Raw genomic sequence first — 21,898 nt, 5'->3', positions numbered from 1 at the left:
TCCTGAATTCATGTGGCTTTTCACAAGGCAAATATGTTCTCAGGGCATGTATCTATTTCGCATAGGTATTCACAGATCCTGTCACATGGTGCCAGAGCTGGATGAGTCACCCCTCCGCCCCCCCACCCTGCTGCCCTCAGTGCAACTTCCTCGGCCATTCCACAGGACACACTGCCTACGCTGCCACTCTCTCGCCCTCATCTAGACACAGGGAGATGTTCTCAGATAACAAACCAGAATACATGGCATAGGTCAGGGCTCAGGCAGTTCAGTTGAGCCCCATTCAAAGCAAAGAACCAGCATTGATGAAGATACTGTCTAGGGAGAATGTACAAGAGAGGAGGCCCAGAGACAGACCTGGGAGTCACAGCTGCACAGGAAGACCCTGAAAAACCAACTCTCTGAATTCAAGGATGTGGCCCTTTGATAAAGTCAACAGTCAGCACCCTGGAGATCTAGCATTCAGAGAAAGGGTAACATCCTACTTGATTTCTTTATGATCAGAAGAACAGCAATGCCAGACGGGTTCTGGGGATGTCACTTTCGAAAGAACCAAGGGTCCTTTCTGACTTGGCATTGTGCCTACCATATTGTAGATGTATAATAACAAATATTTTAATTAATAAATGAATAACGAAATAAATAAAAGAACACATATCAAACGCAAATATCTCCTCCACAGATTTGGGGGGAAAAAACACTCAAAATGCATCAATATTGGAACTGTTTCCCCTGAAGAAACAGACTCTCTCTCCAGACTGCTCATACTCCTCCTTAGGCTGAATTCTTTCATGGCATCCCCTTTCAGAATATTCTGGTAAGGAAACAGAACCATGAAGAGTGGGAAGCAAACCATGAGTCCTCAGACCAGCTGGACCAAACAAGCCCTACCCCAGAGAAGCTGGATCTGGGTCAGTGCCCAAAGGCATTCCAAGGCCTTTGCGTCCTACGTTGGTGGCCCCCGGACATGGAGCATCTATACTTGGATGTCTATGTTCAAATTCAGATCAAGATCTTTCTATGCAAACCTGGTCTTCTACCTTCCCCCATTTTTTTTTCAATCTTAGGATGGAGGACCATAGTCTACTGTGCATCCAGAAACTTGGAGGTTGTCCTTCCTACTTTCTCTTTCCTCATACCTATAGCAAACCCATCATCAAGTCCCACCAATTTTACCTCCTAAATATATCAAGCCCCTCTTCCTCCTCATCTTTGCTGTCACTACTCTAGCCCTACCCAGCGTCATTTCTTAGTGGAAACTAATGCTGCCTCTCACCTTAGGGGCCATGTCGGTCTAGGTGCCTAGAAAGCTTTTCCAGCAATCTCATCTACTTCCTTACCTAATAAATTGCTAATGATCCCTCAGATAGCAGCTCAGATGTCGCTTTCTCAGCAAAGCTATCCCTGATCACGAGAAGTAGATCAGAACCCCTATTATATGTTCTCTTGGCAACTTGTTTCTTTCTTTCATAGCATTTATCCCAGCTTATAATTTTATGTGATGGTGAAATTATTTTAATAGTGTCAGATTCTCCTATGAGATTATAAGCTCTTTGAGAGCATCTGTTTTATCATCACTGTATCTTCAGCTTTAAGCACAAAGCCTGACACATAGTAGGTAGTCAATAAAAATTCACTGCCTGAACACAATGCAGCTCTTCTCTGAGTTTACTGCAAACAATTGCACCAGGTCCCTTTCTAACACCATTCTTGAGGTTCTCTTGAGCTTTTCATAGGCTACTTGGGAATGGTGATAAGTTGCCATCTCTCCTAATCCCTCTAGTATCCACTATAGGGACCTACCTTCTATAGAGGAAGAGTGTGGCATTGCCATCATCGTCGCCACAGGTACATTTATGGAGGATTCGCTTACCATGTAACAGGCTCTACGTCCGGTACTACACACGTGGTGTTCACACAGTGCTCATAGCACCAGGAAGTATACATTACTAATTCTATTTTGCTGATGAGAAAAACAGACTCAGAGAGGGTTTTCTCAAATATGGAGGGGCCAGGATTTGAACCTTGGCCCAACTGTAAAGTCTATATAGTCTTAATTACAACCTGTTGCCCTGTGAAGTAGGGGTAATAATATCCACTCACAGTGATGTAATGAGGACTCAAGCAGAGTAGGCACCTGGTAAGAGGTGGCTGTTAATATTAGTGTGGTGCTAGAGGCACTGTGGGGAGGGCTAACTATTTACCATTTTATCCAGAAGAGAGCTAATTTGACTACCCTTCTGGGGCTGAAACAGTTGGACTTGGTTTGAAAAAGAGACTCTTATGAAAAGCAGCATGCTGTGGCAGTTCCAACACAGAGTGTGTGGAGAGGGGAGTAGATATGCTAACAAAACCAAACCAAAAATCTCTGGCCCTGGGAACTAATTGTTCTGAATGGACTTGGGTTTCTCACTGCAAGCCCAGACATCGGGCCTGCACGGGGAACCCAAACCTACAATATCCTTGAATTCCTTTTGCTACTTCTCTTTCCACCTCCCTGTAATAGTCTACACTGCACATTTGGATTCCACGTCTGAATTCTGATGTGCCCGGGGCTGAGCGAGTAGGGACCCACGGTGCCTGGATCTCAAAGTCTCAGGATCCTGGGAAGCCAGATGACAAAGGACCATATGTCATCCTCTGTCATATGTCAACCCCAACCCGGGGTCGATCCATTCTTCTAGTCTCCTTCCCTCCTCTTCTTGTCACTCACCTTAGGCCAAGTAAAGAAAAAACGCAGCTAAGTATTTGAATTCCTACTCCATGTCAAGCACTTTTACATGCAGTTCTCATGTAGTAAATTAATCCTCACAACAATCTTGAGTAACAGGTATCATTATCCTTATTTTACAATCAAGGACACTGCACAGGGAACCCAAACCTACAATATCCTTGAATTCCTTTTGCTACTTCTCTTTCCACCTCCCTGTAATAGTCTACACTGCACATTTGGATTCCACGTTCAAAGAGATTAAGTGACTTGGAATAAATCGCTACACAGTAAGAGGTAGAAGTGGGATTCAAATCCAGTTTTTTAGGTTCCAAAATCTGTGTTCTTTCCATTTCTCAAGTCAGAAGATTTATGACTGAGTCTATAGGAAAACTTATGGAAATTGCTTGGATGGGCATAAGTGGTAGTGGAGCCAGGAAAGCCTATTTGTTCCTTCCTTGCCTTCCCCTGCTTACTGAGAACTTCCTGTGTGCCCGGCATTGTGCTGGGTGCAGCCCCTGTCCTAAGAGGTTCACAGTCTAGTGAGGAGAGCTCTCTAGGGAAAACGGAATAAGAGAAAATCAGGACACTGAGAAAGAGATGGAAGGCAGAGAATTCTGAACATCAGAACCAAGGGAATCTTGGAAGACAACTACTCAAAACTTGGCTGCATCACCTGGAATCACCTGGAGGATTATTAGAACTAAAAATTTCCAAGCACTCAATTTCTAGTTCCACAGATATGCAACTGGGTCTGGGAATTGTACATTTAGCAATTATCCCAAGTGATCTGACGGAACTGGTTCACAGGCCAGGTGAATAAAACCACCACCGATCCATTCCCTTCACTTTGCAGGTAGGAGAGCAGAAGGGCAGAAGGAAAACATGACTAACCCAAAGGCATGCAAGAGTCGATGCTTCAGACTCAGGTTTCCAGCTCACAACCAAATGACTTGAAGTCCTTTTCAAAAATTCAGAATGATTTAAGCATTTTATATACATTTATAAATGCACACAGGACATATTTTATGCACGTGGGTTAGGTAGTCCTTTAAGGACAATGTTATGTGCCTACTGGAAAATTATTTTCTACAAAAGAGCAGTATGAAAAAGAACAAAGATCAATATAGGGGATGAAAATTGTACGTGGATTCATAGAACGGACATAGGTTTTCATAATCAAGAGCAGTTTTCTCATCCTCTCCTACCTCTGACCACTCCCATCTTAGGGAAGGGCGCTATAGGGCAGAAAACTTTAATAAGAAATCGAAGGTAGTGCTTCAAGGTGCTGGTTCCAGAACAGTGATAGAGAGAAGGAAAGAGCAACAGACCATCAGACACTATAGTAATTGGCTACATCGTTGCTATACCCACCCAGATGGAGACATTTTGGTCACTTAAAAAATGATAAGCCTCGTGCTGCTGATTTCTCTGCAGTCAACCTAATCCTGTTGCCTCACTAGAACATCAGAAAGGTCCTCTGTTCCTTCCAGCTTTAGATTCTTTCCACTGGCTCTGTGTGGGAGACAAGCAAAGGCCAGAGGTGCAGAGAGGCTGTGAGGTTTGAGGGGAGGCAGGCCTTTCTGCGGGACTTCTGTGAGCTCACCGAGCAGCTCCTCATCAGCCATCTCCGCTGGGTCCCCTTCTTTTTCTGTTCTGCTGTGCTTTGCCTGCATCTGCTTGTTTGAGAACTCTGACAGCAAACTCAACATACTCTGCCAACTTCTTCATGTCCATCATTTTGGCAACCTTGGCAAAGTGAATTCCAATTCTATTTACCTTCTGAGGCTCAGTGACCAGAGCTGCTCCTTCCTCTTCCACTCTCAGGCCACAGGCTCTGAGGCTGGGAAGGGAGCCCAAAAGCAGTGGTTAGAGAGGTAGGTAGGGGAGACTCAGGAGAGCTCAGTGTTCGAGAAGCTAAATGCAGAAAGCGTTCCAAGAAGGGGCTCAGCCGCAGTGCGGAGTGAGGAGGCAGCTGCAGGGGGCCTGGAGGTGAGACCTGGGCTCTGCCGACTGCCTCCCCATCCTGGCTCTGTCACTGATACACTGGGCAAGTCATGCCCTTCTTTTAGGCTCATTTTTCCCATCCATAAGTGAAGAAATGGAACTAGCTTATATCCATGTTCCCATCTAGATTCTAAAATTTGAGATTTCCACTTTTTTGCTCTTTGGCATTGGATAAAAATGACTAAGATTGACACTGTGACTCAACAGTAGATGTTTATAATCCAGAATCAGAGATTATGAAATCTTAGCACTAGAAGCGATTGACCAATCCAATTATCTCTTTCCAGCTCATTTGATGATAAGGAAACTAAGGTCCAGAGAGAAACTATAAGTTCTGTGAGGGTGAGAATGATGTGTATTGCTCTCTTCTGCATGTCTAGTATATTTTCAAAAATGTTTGCTGAATGAATGAATGAACAAACAACCTCCCTCCAAGGTCATGCAGCCTAGGGGCAGGGGAAATATCCTCACTCTTTGCTTGAAAGGAGAGAGTAGAATAAGGCAACCACTCCAAGCTGCTTCTGGCCCCTATGGTATGGTGCTGGCCAGCTGGTGAGCCAGAACACAGCCAGGAACAATTTCTCAAGGCTGGTGGTGCCAGCGGCGGTTGGCCACAAAGTGGGCTTCTGCTGGAGTCCTCCGTGCTGTGCATAATGAATCACGAGATGTCAATTACTGCATTCTGTTAACAAGCTCATGTCTGCCTGTGCATCGCCAATGAGTGCCCTGCAATTCACCACGGATCTGCAGTTAGTATGTGGCAGAGTAAGTGGGGCAGAGGATTTCGATATACTCCAAGCCCAGGGAAATCAGGTGGTGAGTTTGTATTTGGCAACTACTGGCCTCAATGATCCAGCAGCAGTATGCAGGGATGTACTTTTTCCTCTCTCGGGAAGAGGTCTGTGTCCTGGGTACCCTTTCCTGTCCTGGAAGGAGTAGGTTGTCTGACTCAGATAAGTCCAACTGGAGACAGCCATCCCTGTACTATTTTCTCTTACGTATGGAACAAAATGGGGTAGAGGTAGAGCGGTAATTAAACAATCACCTCCAGCATGGTTTGATGGACTGGGCATCTGGTCATCAGCTCTGAAGTCTGCCACAGGATTCAAAATCTGGCTCCACAACATTCAAGCTGTGTGACCTTTGAGTAAGTCTCTTAATTTCTCTGACTCGGTTTCCACATCTGCAAAATGGGGATAATTATACGTACTTTGCAGAGGTATTTGCAAGGAGTAAATAAGATAAAGCAGATCAAACACTGAATAGCAGCTGGCACATTGCTGGTGTATAATCAATGAGCCTCCTACCATGTTTGAGATGTTTTCTGAAGGGATTCTCATCTCTTGAGGAAGACTGGGGCCAGGACCCTAGGCAAACCCAGACAAGAGCCTCTGTGTCTTAGATGTGTGTGTTTCCCCCTCAGCAGCTCCACAGTAACAATTACAACCGGAGTCATGTGAGGATGTCAGATCTGCCTTCCTCACCTCCATCCTGGCTGCGAGAGAAGAAGTGAGCAAACCTCCCATTGGGAGGGGAGGCTGCTCATTTCTCCGGCAGCACCGCTGCAGCCCCTGACCTACTTTCTTACTAAAAATAGCCCCTCTTAGGTCACTGCTGCAAATTGAATTCCGCTGCTTCACTGCACCGGGTAAGCAGGTGGGTGGGCGTCAGAACACATTTAGTGAGCAGGAGCCTCTGCTTATGTGGCGCCTGGCTGCCCACCAACCAAGCATGCGCAAAGGGCAGAAGGCTCCAGCGCTCACTCCACCGGGCACGTCTGCACACAGCACAGCACGGCTGCACCTGGCCCTGCTAGGATGGCCTGGTAGGGGTGGGGGAGGGCAGCGAGAGAGCAGTGAGGGAGGTTCTAGTTCCTGGGCTCTGAAGTCTGCTAGAGCTGAATTCAAATACGAACTCCACTGTATTCTTGTTATTTAACCTTGGGCAAGACATTTAACTTTTCTTTGCCTCAGTTTCTTCTGTAAAAGGGAGATGATAAAACTGACCTTAAGGTATTGTACAGATAAAAAAAAATGCTGTATGTAAAGCAGTCCTTGGCACAGAATAGGTGCTCAATAGTGAAGCTATTACAGTCATTCTCTACTGCTGGACCTGTTACTCCACAATGCTTTCATGCTGAAGCCTCATGTCAGGGGTAGCAAGGGACAGACCAGTCTGAGAACTAGAAAGATTTTAAGCTGAAAGCACTTTAGAATTACTTAGGTCAAGGGTTCCCACACATGGCTAAGCAACACAACAACCAATTTGTCTTGTTAACAATACTGATTCCAGGTCCTTACCCTGGAGATCGGGAACAGGAAATCTGTCTTGGGACATGGGGGTCTGCATTTTCATAAGCTCTCCACACGATTCTGATGCATTGCCAGATTTGAGAACCTGCGAGTTAGGCCAGTCACCTGACAGAAATGAGGGAGCATCCTTCTAGGAAGTCAGGGGAGTCTAAAACTAGACTGGAAAGGGAGTAGGTGTTCACCTGCAGGACAAGGGACGGAAGGGCACTCCGGCAGCAATGAACAGGACATATAAAAGCACACAAGGGAGAAAGGCGCTTGTTAGGGAAACGTCCTAAGGTCACCACAGTGAGGTCATCATATACAGTGAATAGTGGTGGCACAGGGAGAGCTGGTGTGAACCAGATCAGGAAGGGTCCTGGATGACATCAACAGTGTTGCCTACAACAGGAGGTAGGCTTTTTTCCAGTTATTTTTTTAATATATGCCTTTTTATTTTCATTTTTACATGACCAATCTTGTTATCTTAGTAAATCCTGCAAATTAGTCAAGCAGATGGGCCACAATTTATCCAATTCCAACTGCTGGACATTTAGGCAGCGTCTAATTTTATTAAATTATAAAAACACTATGATGAACATCTTTCGCCATAAAGCTTTTTAAAAGATCTTTCCTTAGGAGACAATTCAGGATATGAATTAATAAGTGAAAGTGAATGGACATCTTCAAGGCTCTTGATAAATAGTTCCAAAGGGTTTTTTTTAAAAGTGGCCTGTTTTCATAAATAAAGAGGTAAGTCTCAAAGAGGTTACACGTCTCGTCCAAGTCACACTGCTGAATGAGGGCAGAACAAAGAGCATCATCTGGGTCTCCTAGCTCCAGGTCCAGTGCTCTCTCTGCTATATCAGATTGCCTTCCTACAGATCAAGGCTGAATGCAAGAAGACCTATTTAGCCTACACCTCTGACCACTTCTTACTATGAATTTTAGGTTAGCAACGTACATAGGTAGGAGATGAGAATGATGTGTGTGTATTTACATGTACATGGGAAGCTCTACATATGAATCTGTCTTTCCAACCTTATCATGTATGCTTCCCCACCAATAGCAATTTCTGTTCCAGCCAAGCGGAGTATATCTTACACTGTCTTACCTCCGCACCTTTGATCCTACATAAAATGTCTCCTGTTCTATTCAAAGTCTATGCATATTTTAGTAAGTGATCCAAAAAGCATTTCCAGACTGTGGGTATTTACTATCAATAAATCCATATCTGATATTTATTTTATTGTTTTGCAGCATCTTTGTATAAGTGTAAAATTATTTGTTTACCTACAGAATAGAAGTATGACTCAGGCCTCTGTTACAGAATAATAAGTTTCCATGTGCTGAGGACCTACTCTGACCAGGCACAATGCTAGCTGCTTAATATATATTACTTAGAATAATCTTAAATTAATCCCAGGAAGGGAAACATTATTGTCCCCATTTTATAGATGCAGAATATTGGGACCTGAGAGACAAGTAACTTGCTCAAAACCAACACCATTGGTAAGTGTCAAAACCGGGCTTTAAACCCAGGTATATCTGACTTTTCAAAAAAACAATTTTTTTTGCTTTACTACACTGTCTCAAAACTGAAGCTGTCTTACTTCAGAAACATCATGAGAAGGCAGGGTTCTTTGGAAAAGACACTAATTCTAGGAAAAATAGAAGGCAGCAGGAAAAGAAGAAGATCAAATAGGAGATGAGTTGACTCCATAGAAGCATGAGTCTACAGGAGATGAACAGGGCTGTTGAGGGACAGGTCACTATGGACATTACTCATTCACAGGGTCTCCAGGAGTCGGAGCTGACTCAACAGCACATAACGCATGTATGCGCACACACGCATACACACATATACACACATACGCAGAGGGCTACTGCCCTGATTAAATGATACAATGAGTATTAGAGACCCAGACAGACAAACAGATTGTAATATATGAGTTCTGAACATCATGACTGGTCATTCTGATGATGACTGGAGACCATGCCAATATCCCCTGTCACGTAAGAAGATTTCATTGCTCTCACTAGATAGCTGCTTCTAGCGTAAGAAACTGAATTGCTGCAATGCATTTCATAAAATCCCTCAACAAGACCTGAAACCAAGAGGTTAAAATTCTGAGAAAATGCACTAACCAAATACTGCATTCCTGGAGCACTCTGGGGAATCATGGTTTCCTAGGACATTTTCTGGCTCTGTCATTAATGTGTGTGTATTAGTACACAATGTACACCAGCAGCCTGTTTCTAGAAAGTAGGATTCGGCAGAAGGGAAGCTGGGCTCAGACTCCACCACCAGGGGGCCAGTTTAAATGGGTTTCGGGCATTTATTCCAGTTTTCCAGAGGCTTCTGGTGAAACATCAGGAGACCTGGCTTACAGTTCAGATTCTGCTGCTTACTAGCTATAGAACCTTGGGCAAGCTCCTTGATGTCTCGGCCTCAATTTCCTTTTATATAAAACAGGGACAATGCCTATCTTAGACAAATGAGCTAACCTCCCTGGGCTGCTCTCGCCTCTGCTGTAAAACAGATGCCACGGTTACTATGTATCATGTTGCTTACTGTGTGCCTGGCCCTGTGCTGAGGCTCTCCATGCATCCTTTCACTCATCCTCACAGCCCTGTGAGATTGGTACTATTATCTCCAGTTGACAGATGTGGAAACTTAGAGCTCAGAGGAGTGCAGTAATTTGTCCCAGGTTACATGATGTGAAGTTGCAGAGTTAGGATTCAAACCCAGGTTTCTTTGATTTGAAACTCTGTGCTCTTAACCACCAAACCATATTCCTGCCTACCAAAGAGTGGTTACAAGGAAGACGTGAAATAATACTTATTATTATGTGCCTTCTGGATGCCCACTAGACTGCGTTCCTCCTCTATGTCACGTGGGTGCCAGGAGGTGCTCCAGGCTCTAGGGCTGAGGGGTACATATGCATCTTGAGAACAGAGGGGAAAGATAGGACCTGCTGAAAAATATTTACTGCTATTCTACTCTAATTCATGAAGTCAGCCACACTGTGAATATGGGTAGGGGTAATGGACGAAATTCCTCCAAAGTTTCAAAATTTGGAGATTTGCAGGCCAGCTTGGCAGTGAGAACCTTGCTGAAGACTAGAGTAAAACATTCATGTTCAAGCATTATCACGGACTTCCTTAAGCCGATGGTACCCAAGGTGACTGTACTGGATACTAATGAGGAAAAAGCTATGACTGTGAAGGCAGGAGTACCAGCCTTCAGAGAAGCTGCACAATCCCCTCCCCACCCCCACCCCGACCCTCCACTGCTTACACAGAAAGGATAAAGGGACACACGAGGAAGACACCACATTTTTAAAACTTAGGCTGGATCAGACTAAAAATAGAACTATGATTCAAATGTCTATTACTGAGTCCTCTGCCTTTATACTCTCAAACCAGATTGTTTTACCCCTCTCGAAATCTAACTCCCCAAGGTGCTTATTCTCACAGCTTAGAGACACAAGGAAGTAAGAATTGCTGAGAGTCTAATGAGCAGTTGGTGCCATCCTGGGCCCTTTACAGCTACGATCTCATCTGCGCTGTACAACAACCCTATGAAGCAGGTATTATCACTCCCATTTTATAGATGAGGAAACTGAGGCCCAGTTAGGTGAGATGACTTGCCTAAGGTCACCCGGCTAGTAAGTGGCAATGCTGGGAACAGAACCTAGGCGTGTCTGGCTCCAGAACTCATGCTTTTTCAAATACATATGCTGTTACATTTCAAAGGAAGAAGTTGAGCTTCGTTTTAAGCTTAGTGAACGATGAAAGCAGCACTGCTATCCAATTTACCTTACGGCTCTGGGAAGGACTCAGCAAAGCAGCCATTTGAATGATTCACTCCTATGACTGACAAGGAGACGTCTCTTGGTTACGGCTTTGGCAGCTGCTAAATCTGCTACACTATCCCACCCCCTCCAGCCAGCTCAGGGAGGTGGAATTATTTATAAAGAATTTCAGTGGCCTCGAGGCATAATAATCAGTGACTTTTAGGTGATGAAAATGTCATAAATCATAATAAAGCACAAGAGGAGGAAAGGCTGGGAAGATAACCGGAGAGGGGATATTCTGAAAAGCAGGGCAGTAGATACAGATGCAACAGAAGAACTCCCAAAGTCTACGAAAACACTTTGCTAGCAATTTCGTCATCTGATTCTCATAACGCCCTGGGAGGCAGATATCAGTATCTCCATTTTATAGATGATGAAAGTGGGGTTCCGAAAGGTTAAGGTCTAAAGTCCAAGGTCAGACAGAGGCTGGGATAAGAACTAAAGTCTCCTAATTCCCATCCGGTGCTTCTCCCAGCCCAGCTACTCCTTAAAGTTGTGAAAAGAGAAGTCCCTAAACGCTAATCCCCGATCCCTAGTCTTGCTCGACCCCAGTGAGACAGGACCAGGGAGGGGAACGCGGCTGGGCCATATCCGAGAGAGGCAGTACAGCATCTGGAATTCCAGGCTTGGGAATCAGAACATTTTTCAAATCCCACCTTAAATATCTAGTAATTGTGTGACTCTGGGCAAGTCACTTAATCTCTCTGCCTTGATTTCCTCACTTGTAAAATATGGCTAATAATACTACCTATCTTATATGGTTGCTGTAACAATTAAACAGAAAAAACAAAAACAAGAAAACCACACATGCTCAGTGCCCCGCACCAAGGCAAACACTTGGTAAGTGTTAGTTGTCACCATTTTCATAATTGTCATTATGAAGGTGCCCAGCACACTGCTGGGCACAGAGTAGATGCTCGATTAATGTTCATTCCCTCTCCTTCCTCATGCTCCCAAACTTCCCAGAGCACAAATCCTACCTCCATTTTCTGCAGCCCTGTGGAGAGGAGGTCTAGGGTTGGAAATTGGGAAAGCAGCGGGTGCTTCTCCCCAGGCAGCCTGACTGGGCGGGCCTCATTTTCTGCAACAGTGAGCTGCTACACGAAGTCACTCATTATACCTTGTGCTATGTGCATTCAGGTCACTTCTCAGAAATTAACGACTCCCTCTTGAATTTTCCTCAAGGAGAACCTTGCTGAAGACTAGAGCCATCATACCTATGGGCTCCTAATGAGGACCTAACCCTTGCAAGGTTCCTCACGGAGAACCTTGCTGAAGACTAGAGCCATCATACCTATGGGCTCCTAATGAGGACCTAACCCTTGCAATGGCTTCTTGACATCTAGGGAGAAAGTCTTGTAGGATGGATAGGTCCCTGTAAAAGGGACCAGGAATGCAGTCTCTGCCCTGGGCTAATTAATTACTACAACAGCAGGAATAATGACAGACTAGTCACACTGATATAATAGTACTTAAGGCATCACAACACCACACCTTATAGCAAGGCCACTTAGTAGAAACACTATCCATACATATATGAAAAAACATCTGCTTCACTAACCTCTGCAGAATTAACTCCCTGACCTCTCTACAGAGCGAAAAGTCTTCATTCTACTCTCCTAGTTCTATTTGGATGTTCCACAGGCACATCCTTTGAACACATGGTTATGTCCAAAACTAAATTCATCACCTTACCTAGGGCCTGCTCTTTCCCCTCTTCATGTATTTCCCTTCGCAGTCAATGACGACACGTCTATCCAGCCTACCAAGCAGGAAACTTGGTACTATCCCTGATCCTCCCCATTCTTCTCCTTCCCTTCTCAACCCTGTTTATACTAGGTTACCGAATCCTGAGAAGCTGTGCTAGGTCTTTCAAATGTCTTCATTTCTATCTCGGTTGTCACTACTTAATTCAGGTCTTCATCACCCCTCCCTTAAGGTAATGTTCTGGTTTCCCTGCTTCCAGATTCTTTTTCCTTCAACTAGCCTCCCTACTGTCCCCAGAATAATTTTCTTAAAATACAAGTTGAACTATGTAATGGTCAGTTTTCATGCCAATTTGTACCCAGTTATTCAATCAAACACTAATCTACATGTTGCTGTGAAGGCATTTTGTAGATGTGATTGCCATCTATAATCAGTTGTCTTTACGTAAAGGAGATTATTCTGGATAATCTGGGTGGGCCTGATCCAATCAGTTGAAAGGTCTTAAGAGAACTGGGGTTTCCCAGAGGAAGATGTTTCTGCCTATTGACTGGAATGTCTGCCTGCCCTTCCTAAAGATTCGACCGTGGGTTTCAGACTTGCCCAGCCATCGCCCATCGTCCTGTAAGCTGATTCTTTGCCTTCAGATCTCTTAATACATGTCTCCTACTAAGTCTGTTTCTCTGGTTGAGCATGGGATGATATACCCTGTCTCCGAAACAAAATTAATGTTTTAATACAATCTATTAGATTGGTAAAAATTGATACTTGGATCATTAAGTTTTGGCAAGGATGTGGATGGAGCTACAGAAATCTTCACGGTGTCATGTACCAGGCATTAAGCTAGGTCTTTTACATATGTTACTCCATTTAATTGTCATAATAACTCTGAGTATTTCCATTCTCTTTATCCACATAAGAAAACTGAGGCTCAGGGAGATTGTAATTCACCAAAAGTAAAATAGATAGAAAATGACACAACTGATATTTGAAATTTAGGTTTCTTTCATGGACTTAGTATCCTCTAAAAATCACATCAAATTTACTTGAGAATTGTAATAAAACAATATTAAATCTATGATAGTCTATCTTGCTTTTTACGAAAAATTATTACCTTTCTTTTCTAACCATACCAAATTTTTTATATCAGGAAGTCTCTATAAAGCAAGGTAGGGGAGAGGGGGACCCAGATTTTTATTTTTATAGTTGTGCAATTAGAGCCCTTGGAGAGCAAGCAAAGTACTTTCACGCCAATTTGTACCCAGTCACAAAAAAGTCACAAAAAGTAGAATAACAAAAGCATGTGAACAGTCCAAAGGCCCAGATTAAAAAGACATCTTCCCTTGGGGATGGCAGTCCAGGATTTGGAAGGTGTCACAGTTTCAAATACTCCCCTCTGGGAACACATGTTTTGAAGCAAAAGGTTCCCCACTAAGTGGTGGGAGATCTGCTTTCTCATTCGCCCTGGGTCTCTGCTCTGGCTAGCTCACAACTGGAGCTTATCATATACATGGGATGGTTAGCATATTTATGGAACAGTTAAATACTCAGACTCTCCCCAACACACACGACTAGCAACCTACCTCCTGTGATCACTAAGGGAGCACTACACGTTTATTCTCTGGAGCAACTGATCCAGAGAGGCCCTGGATTCAGGAAAAAGCAGATGCATTGGAGAATGGGAGTGAGGACAGGATGAAACAATTGGTTTAAGTGACAGTCTGTATAGAGTGATGGGACCCCAAGCCTTCTTCCTCCATCGTGTTCCAGAAAGTCAACAGCCAGGTATATATACTCCAAGGCAGGAGATTAGGGGGAAAAAAGTCCATAAATACCACTCTCTGGAGGTCTACTAATGAAAAAGCTTTCCTCACTCCTCAGTCCAACATTTTACAAGGAAGTCCACCATCAGTGAGCCGTCTCCATGCACACGGAGTCTCACTTAGTGTCTCACTTTTTAGTATGATCTCTCCAAAGATCACTAGATCTTTAGAGAGGAAAACCTCTGTAATGGTCAGGGTCTCAGCAGAAGACAGACTGTGTTTCAAATGGCTCATCTGGGAGAGTTTAATAAAGAAATCATTCACAGAGACATGAGTAAGAAAACTAACAAGGGGCAGTTGAGTACTTGAGGGATACCAGGTAAAGCTAGAGCTTTAGCACCTCTAAGCCTGCCGAGGCAAGGAAGGGGAGGGAGCGGTTACCAGAACCAGAGAAGATGGGCTGTGGAGAGGGATGCCAGCTTGGAGCCGTGGTCCTTGACAGAGGGTCAGAGCTGGAGCAGGGAAGGAGTTGAGGGAATACATACCCTGACCTCACTCTTTTCCAGTCCTCAGTGTCCTGCTGTGCCTCTCACTGGCTGAATCCAATCAGAAGCCAGAGAGCAAGGGAGCCTGCTGATGCAAGCCACAATGGACAGCCTGGAGGGGTGAGAGGGGGAGGGAAGGGAGGGAACCCACAGCAGCAAGGGAAATGGCAGAGAACGCATCTGGAGGGCAAATGAAAAACATCTAGCGCATCTCCAATGTACGACAGAACCCAAAACAAAGACACGGAAAGGGGAAAAAAAATGAAAGAAACAGACAAGGCAGAGAGCAAAAGAAAATAATTTTTAAAACTCTACAATAATATCCATTGAGAAACAATAGATGATAAGGCAACATGAATATGAACAGAAAATTATTTTTCTTAAAAAGGACTTAAAAAGAGCCCTTGAAAATTCAAAATGATGGCCAAAATAATAATTCTATTAGAAAGCTTGGAAAATCAAGTCAAGGAAATTTCCCAAAAAGTAATCAAAAAAAGAAGCTAAGGAAATTAGATGATAAGTCCAGGAGAGTCAATATACACCTAACGAAGTACCAGAAAGGAAAAAAAAAGAAAAAAATTATCAAAGGATTATTTAAGAAAAATGTCCAGAGCATAAGTCTCTGGATAGAGAGGGCTCAATAAAGTATCATGACAATGAATAAAAGACGCGCACCAATGCACGACATCATAAAATTTCAAAACACCAATGATAAAGAGAAGCTCCTAAAAGTTTCACAGAGGGGAAAATAACCTGGTCACAGACAAAGGAATAAGAATTAGGGGAAAAAAAAAATCTCAGTAGTAACACTAGACTCTAGAGGACAATGGGAAAATGCCTCCAAAAACCAGAAGGAAAAGGATTTCCAGCATAGAATCCTAATCACGGCTAAACTATCAATCAAGTGTGAAAACAGAGTAAACATATTTTCAGAAATTTAAGAAATCAAAAATTTACCCCCAATTAATCTTTCTCAGGAAGAGCCTGGAACAGGTGTTCCATCAAAAATGAGAGACTTGAGGAAGATAGGAAGCAATGAAACAGAGTAACAGCCATGCAGCGAGAATAAGGTTAGACACTGTCTGCTTCGACACACACCAACCAGGCAATGAGCAAACTGGAGGCAGGAAGCATTTCCCACGATCTCTCACCCCATCCCCAGGACGTAGTTTTGTTCTAGATACAAAGAAAGAATATTTTCATTAATGTATGTCTGTGGCATTGACTTAAGAATAGAAGAGCAAGAGAGATGACAAAGAGGGCCATATGGGAAGCAAAAAGAAACACCAGAAAGAGCACCGAAGTGAGTCAGAAACAGAGCTGCCGAGCACCTATTCTGTGCCAACAGCTTTTCCATAAATCACATAATTCACTCCAATGACAAGCACTTACGGAAGCTATTATTTCACTCTGTAGAGATGAGAAACCCACAGTTCAGAGAGGGCAGCAACCTTCCCAAGGCCACACAGATATACAGCAGCAGAGCTGGAACTGGAACCTATGACTTCCTAATTCCAAGGCCTCAGCTCTTTACATTATATTGTTCTGCTTGGGGCAAACCATGCAACCTGAGATTCCACTTCCTCTTTTGTACAATAGAGATTGTACTTTCTCTGAGAATCTCAGAGTTACTGTGAGAATGAAAGGAGATGGATAAGCAGAAGTGCCTTGTGCACTGTGAAGCAGTGTTCGAGCTAAGAGGCTAGTGACATATATGCATGTGTGCCACAGTTGGGCTATAGTGTGGAGCTTCCTGACCAAGGCAGCCTCTTGGCAGCCATGGCCTGGGCTGGGCTAAGAGCAGCGGTCCCCAACCTCCGGGCCATGAAGCAGTACTGGTCTGTGGCCTGTTAGGAACTGGGCCACATAGCAGGAGGTGAGTGGTGCGCAAGGGAGCCAAGCTTCATCTGTATTTGCAGCCGCTCCCCAGCACTAGCATCACCGCCTCAGCTCCACCTCAGATCATCAGGCATTAGATTCTCATAGGAGCACCGGTCCCTGGTACCAAAAAGGTTGGGGACTGCTGGCTTAGAGCACATTTTGAAACAAATAGTCACGGCTGTTCTGCATTTAAGGGCTTTAGGTTCATCCAGGAGGAAAAGGGGATTCCTCCTAAATAAGAGGCGCAGTCTAGGATAGGTGGTATTTAGGGGCACTGCATAAGCTGAGGCCTGTGGGTGCAAAGGGACAACACTGTGAGTCTAGGGGAGGTACCATGGTGCCGCCCAGGCTCAGGAAGCTTGCTCTTGTGTAAAGAAAAACAGAGCAGGCTCATGAGCTTGACTGTCTGGCCATTGTCAGAGCTGCCCCATGCTGCCCTTGGTCCCCTAGGTACTATGCTCTGAGGAGAGACTGGCCTTGCCCTTCCAGACAAATACTATCAGGACTAGTTCTGTGGTTGCTTTTTCCTGTCTTCCAGAGTCACTGCATGCTATAAGCTTAGTTGATGCTGCTTGATATGCTTATTAAATCAAAGCCTGACCTCTGCAGGGAGGTAGTATGATGCAAACCTCAGAGTCAGCAGATGTTCGTCTGAATCCTCAGGTCCAACTCTTTGAGTCTCCATTTTCCCATCTGGAGAACAGGGACAATTACCTTTCTACTTTCTACCTTGCTTAGTGATGACTAAATAAAATGATGTACATAAAATGCTCAGATTGGTGCCAGCGCTTAGTAGGTACCCAACTACTGTCAGATCGCTTTTATTCTGTAAAAAGGCATTATCTTTTTTAAAGCCTTTATCTTCCATATTGTCAACTTTTGAGGTGTCTTCCTAAATAACACATAACAGCTATACACTGACTATATAATAAAGTCAATGTCCCTCAGCATGCCACTGGAGACTGGTCCTAGCTGACCCTCAGCTGTCTTGCAGGCCAACCACTTGTCCCTCAACCATGATGCACACTTTAAAGTCTTCCTTCCCTTTGCTCATGTTGATTCCTTAGCACAGAATCCTCTTTACCCTTCCTCCACTCAGGACCCACCTCTTTCATGAAGGTTTCCAAAATTGACCATCCCTTCCTTTCACTCTTTCTCCTAATTCTTATTATTCTCTGCCCTTCATTCATTCATTCATTCATTATTTATTAAGTGCATATTATGAGCCAAACTTATTTCATAGCTCTTTCCTATTAACTGTGAGCCCCATGAGGTAAACAACAGTTTGCCGTATTCCTCCACAGCATCCAGAGTGCTACGTTACCAGCTGCTAACAACCTAGAGGGAGTGAATGAGGAAAAATATTTTATGTAACATTCGTTCAGTGTTTAACAAACATGTGAAGCACCTACTGTCTGCGAGGCAAGTGTAGACAGTGATGGTCTATTAAGGCGTACAACACAGCTTGTAGCCATGAGGACAGACACGAGTGGTGCAGCCGACTTTAGAAACATTTCTCAGATGGGGATTCTAAGGCCCAGAGAGGAAGAGTAACTGCCCAGGACGACACACTCAGAATGTCCTAAATCAGTAAGACTGAAAACACCTGGCAAGGATATGGCACAAGTAGAACGCTCATATATTGCTGCCAGGAGTATAGACTGGTACAACTACTTTGGAAAACTATTGAGCAGTATCTTCCAATGTTATATTGTGACCCAGATATCCTCCTCTTAGTCATGCATCCAAGAGAAATCAATGCGTATTTCACCCAAAGGCATGTGTAAGACTGTTCATAGTAGCTTTGTTCACAACCCTAAACTGCAAACAAACCAAATGCTCATCAATAGCTAAATGGATACATTGTGGTATATTCATACAGTGGAATATGGCTGATCAATAAAAAAGAATTATTGCTACATACAAAATAGATGATTCTCATAGACACAATGTGTTGAACAAAAAGAGTACATACTGTATGACACCATTTACATGAAGTTCAAGCACAGGCAAAACACATCGCTGGAGATAGAAGTCAGAATAGTGGATACCTCTGGGGGTGGGGTATTGACTGAGAAGGGGTATGAGGTGGCCTTCTGAGGTGCTGGAAATGTTTTGTATCTTATGCTGGGTGGTGGTTTCTGAGATGTGTAAAAATTCATCAAACTGAACATGTAAGAATTGTGCACTTTACTGTACATGTAGTACTTCAATTTAAAAAGTAAAACAAAAACTACCCTAAGCAGTTTCTCACCTATCAGATTGGCAAAAATCCAAAAGTTTCTTAACATACTCTATTAGGGAGACTGCAGAAACAGGCACTCATACATTGCTGGTGGGAGTGGAAAATGGTATAATTCCTATGGAGGCCAATTTTGCAACATCTTGCAAAATAAATACACTTAGTCTTTGATATAATAACTTCACTTCTAGGAATTTATCCTACAACTACACTCTCCCATACATGAAATAACATATATACAAAGTTATTTGCTACATCATTACTTGTAATAGCAAAAGACTAGAAGTGACCTAATGTCATCAACAGGGCACTGGTTAAATAAATCACAGTCCACAGATATACTGGAATATTATATAGCTATAATAATAAACTAGGAAGGCTTTTATACTGATATGGAAAGATTTCCAAGATAAACTGCTGAAAGAAAAAATCAGAAACTAAAAAGTACGTACAGTATACTACCATTTATATATAGGGGGGGTAAAATATATCTTAGTGTTCACTTATATATGCGAAAAGAAACTAGAAGGATACAGAGGAATCTAATATTAGGCATTCACTGCACATGTGGTGGAAGGGTTTTTGGACATTGGACAGATGGGGGATATGGTAGGAGTGAGGTTTTTCATTTTAAATCCTTCTATGTTTTTTAAGTTTTGAATCATGCACATGTATGAATTATTTTTAAAACTATATAAGTAAATTATTTTTTAATAGGTAAAGGACAATGAAAGGGGAAAGAAGAATCCTAAAAGGGGTGGTTTTCCAAAACAATGTCATCAATTTCACGATTTTATCTGGTTATTACACAAAGAACTGCTTAATGTAAAGCAGAAGAGGTAGGCTGGATGTACAGAAGAACTTGCCACCACGAAGGGGAACTAAATATTGAAATGAAGGGAAAAATAATCTTATCCTTGGTGGCCTTAAAAGCAAGCTGAACTGTCACTGGTGTACAGGAAGGCAGCATCAGGTAGTAGACCAAAAGCTCTGAGGTTAGAGGCTCTGAGGTTAAAGATTCCACTCACAGCTTCCTCCTGACCATCCTATGACCTGGCTGGGAGCAAACCGCTCAGCCTAAGCTTCAGCTTCCTTCATCTAGAAAATGGGGTTGACAATAGTGCCACCTCACCAAGTAGCTATGAGGATTAAATGGATACTATACTTTGTCTATCACCCGCGTGCACAGGACCACACAAGTCTGTACTTAACGCTAAGCTCTCCACCAGGCCCTGGGTTTGCAGGTGTTGCCTCTCAGAGGAAAAGCCAGTGTCAAAAAAGAGTTCTCTCTATTGAATTCTTACATGAACCTCTTTGATGGGTGTCAGGCCAACATCGGGCATTCTGCCACACATATTACAAAGGTACAAAGGTTTGACACTTGGAAATCATCGATGGAATGAAAAAAATACATTTATCCTTGCAGAGATTATACCTCCAATTTGGTAAAAGAATTGGCTTTGCTTGGAAGAGGAGGCATCACACTTTCCTGCCAAATATCTAACACTTAAATGACGTCTGGTGAGCCTGAGCAGCCCGAGCGCTCCAGGAAAAGGCCACCAATAAAAAAATCCTTTCCAAGGGTCTATGTGGAGCGAGGAGAGAGGAAATGCAGTCAGCTCTTTTTTCTCTGCAGGAAGGGAAGACTGAACAACTGCACATCAGGAGAGAAGGCAAACAAATTGCCCATTCAAGCCAAAATAAGCTGCTCCTGGAGGAAGCAAAACTGCTGGAGTTGATTCAGCCAGACACAGAGGTGAAGGCCCCTAAGAATGGGCTGGGCCTGGGGAGCCTGCCTCTAGCAGGCAGGCATCTTCTGAGCAAGCAGTGGCCACATGGCCCGCATCTCACCTCTGCTGACCTAAGTCTACACCCACAAATGGGAGCCAGCCAGCCAGCTTTGCTGGATGTGGAAGGAAATCCTGATGGAAAGGAAGAAAAGAAACAAACTAGTGAACCTGACAAGTGAGTGACCACCTATTATGTGGCAGGACTGAGCAGGCAGGCACCTGGTATACCTGGCATTTAGGGGTGGGTATCACAATGGTGATTTTACAGATTTTACGTGCTTGGTGAGAGAGAGTGATAGTACAGACACATAGCCAGAGGGTGGCCAGGCCAGCCATGGCCAGTGGCCTCAGCTCTGTCCTTCCTGCTTGTCCCTTGAGCTTCTCTATGCCCAGCTCCCGCAGTCCTTCCTTTGTCTAAAGTAGGAACTTGCACCGCTTCAAAGACCCAAAGCAACTTGCTAAAAAAAGGGGAAAAATCAAACCTAGAAGCAGATGAAGTAGCAGAGTAGAGTTATTTCAAACTCCTAAGAAATCTGAAATGTAGCTGCTGTGGAGCTTGCCTCAGGCTGGAACATGCAGGTCCTGAGTCTCTCTCTGGGACAATGGATAGCAGAATCTTGACCTGGAACAAATCTGGGCTAGCAATGTTTCCAGGGATGTTGAGATTCCCAGATCCCCTAGACTGAGGCCCTCAGGCTACAGTTTACGAATCCATTCTGCAGCTATGCCGAGCTCCTGCCCTGGACCTCAACATCCTGGATGAGAAAGACACTTTCTTCTCTAGCCTCTGAGACTCCCACCCTGAGTCTCAGACCTTCTTGTAGTCATCTTACATTACCTCCTTCCTTGAGATCTTAATATATAATAATAATAATAATAATAATAATAATAATAATAATAATAATGAAAATAATAATATCAGCTAACACCTATCGAGCCATTACTTTGATACCAGGCAGTTAGCACTTTACATAACAATCTTATGAGGTCAGTGGTATATTCTAGAAGAGGTGCTCAAGACACTGGGAGATTAAGCCACTTATACAAGGTTACACAGTTCATAAGTGGAAGAGTCAGAATTTGAACCCAGTGCCTGTGCACTACC

At 43.6% G+C, this 21,898-nt stretch overlaps 1 protein-coding gene across 8 annotated transcripts in view; it reads right to left on the bottom strand.

Moving 5' to 3' along the window:
- Positions 1–21,898, bottom strand: part of SERGEF (secretion regulating guanine nucleotide exchange factor) — a 180,811-nt gene that overhangs the window by 37,019 nt on the left and 121,894 nt on the right. The window contains exons 11-12 of one of the 8 annotated variants that reach the window (XM_039851532.1): positions 17,391–17,454; positions 14,890–14,992 (exon numbers count right to left, since the gene is read on the bottom strand). The exons of 5 other annotated variants lie outside the window; for them this stretch is intronic. In XM_039851532.1, the coding sequence (XP_039707466.1) occupies positions 14,905–14,992; positions 17,391–17,454 (152 nt within the window). In that variant the 3' untranslated portion in view covers positions 14,890–14,904. Of the gene's footprint in view, positions 1–14,889; positions 14,993–17,390; positions 17,455–21,898 lie in introns of those variants that run through there. 2 more of the 8 variants (XM_039851533.1, XM_039851536.1) reach the window with 2 other exon arrangements.

This window comes from Pteropus medius, unplaced genomic scaffold (genome assembly GCF_902729225.1).
Source record: "Pteropus medius unplaced genomic scaffold, Ma_sr-lr_union100, whole genome shotgun sequence".
Taxonomy (NCBI): domain Eukaryota; kingdom Metazoa; phylum Chordata; class Mammalia; order Chiroptera; family Pteropodidae; genus Pteropus; species Pteropus medius.
Note: the sequence above shows the minus strand (reverse complement) of the source record. Positions and strands in the feature narration are given on the sequence as shown.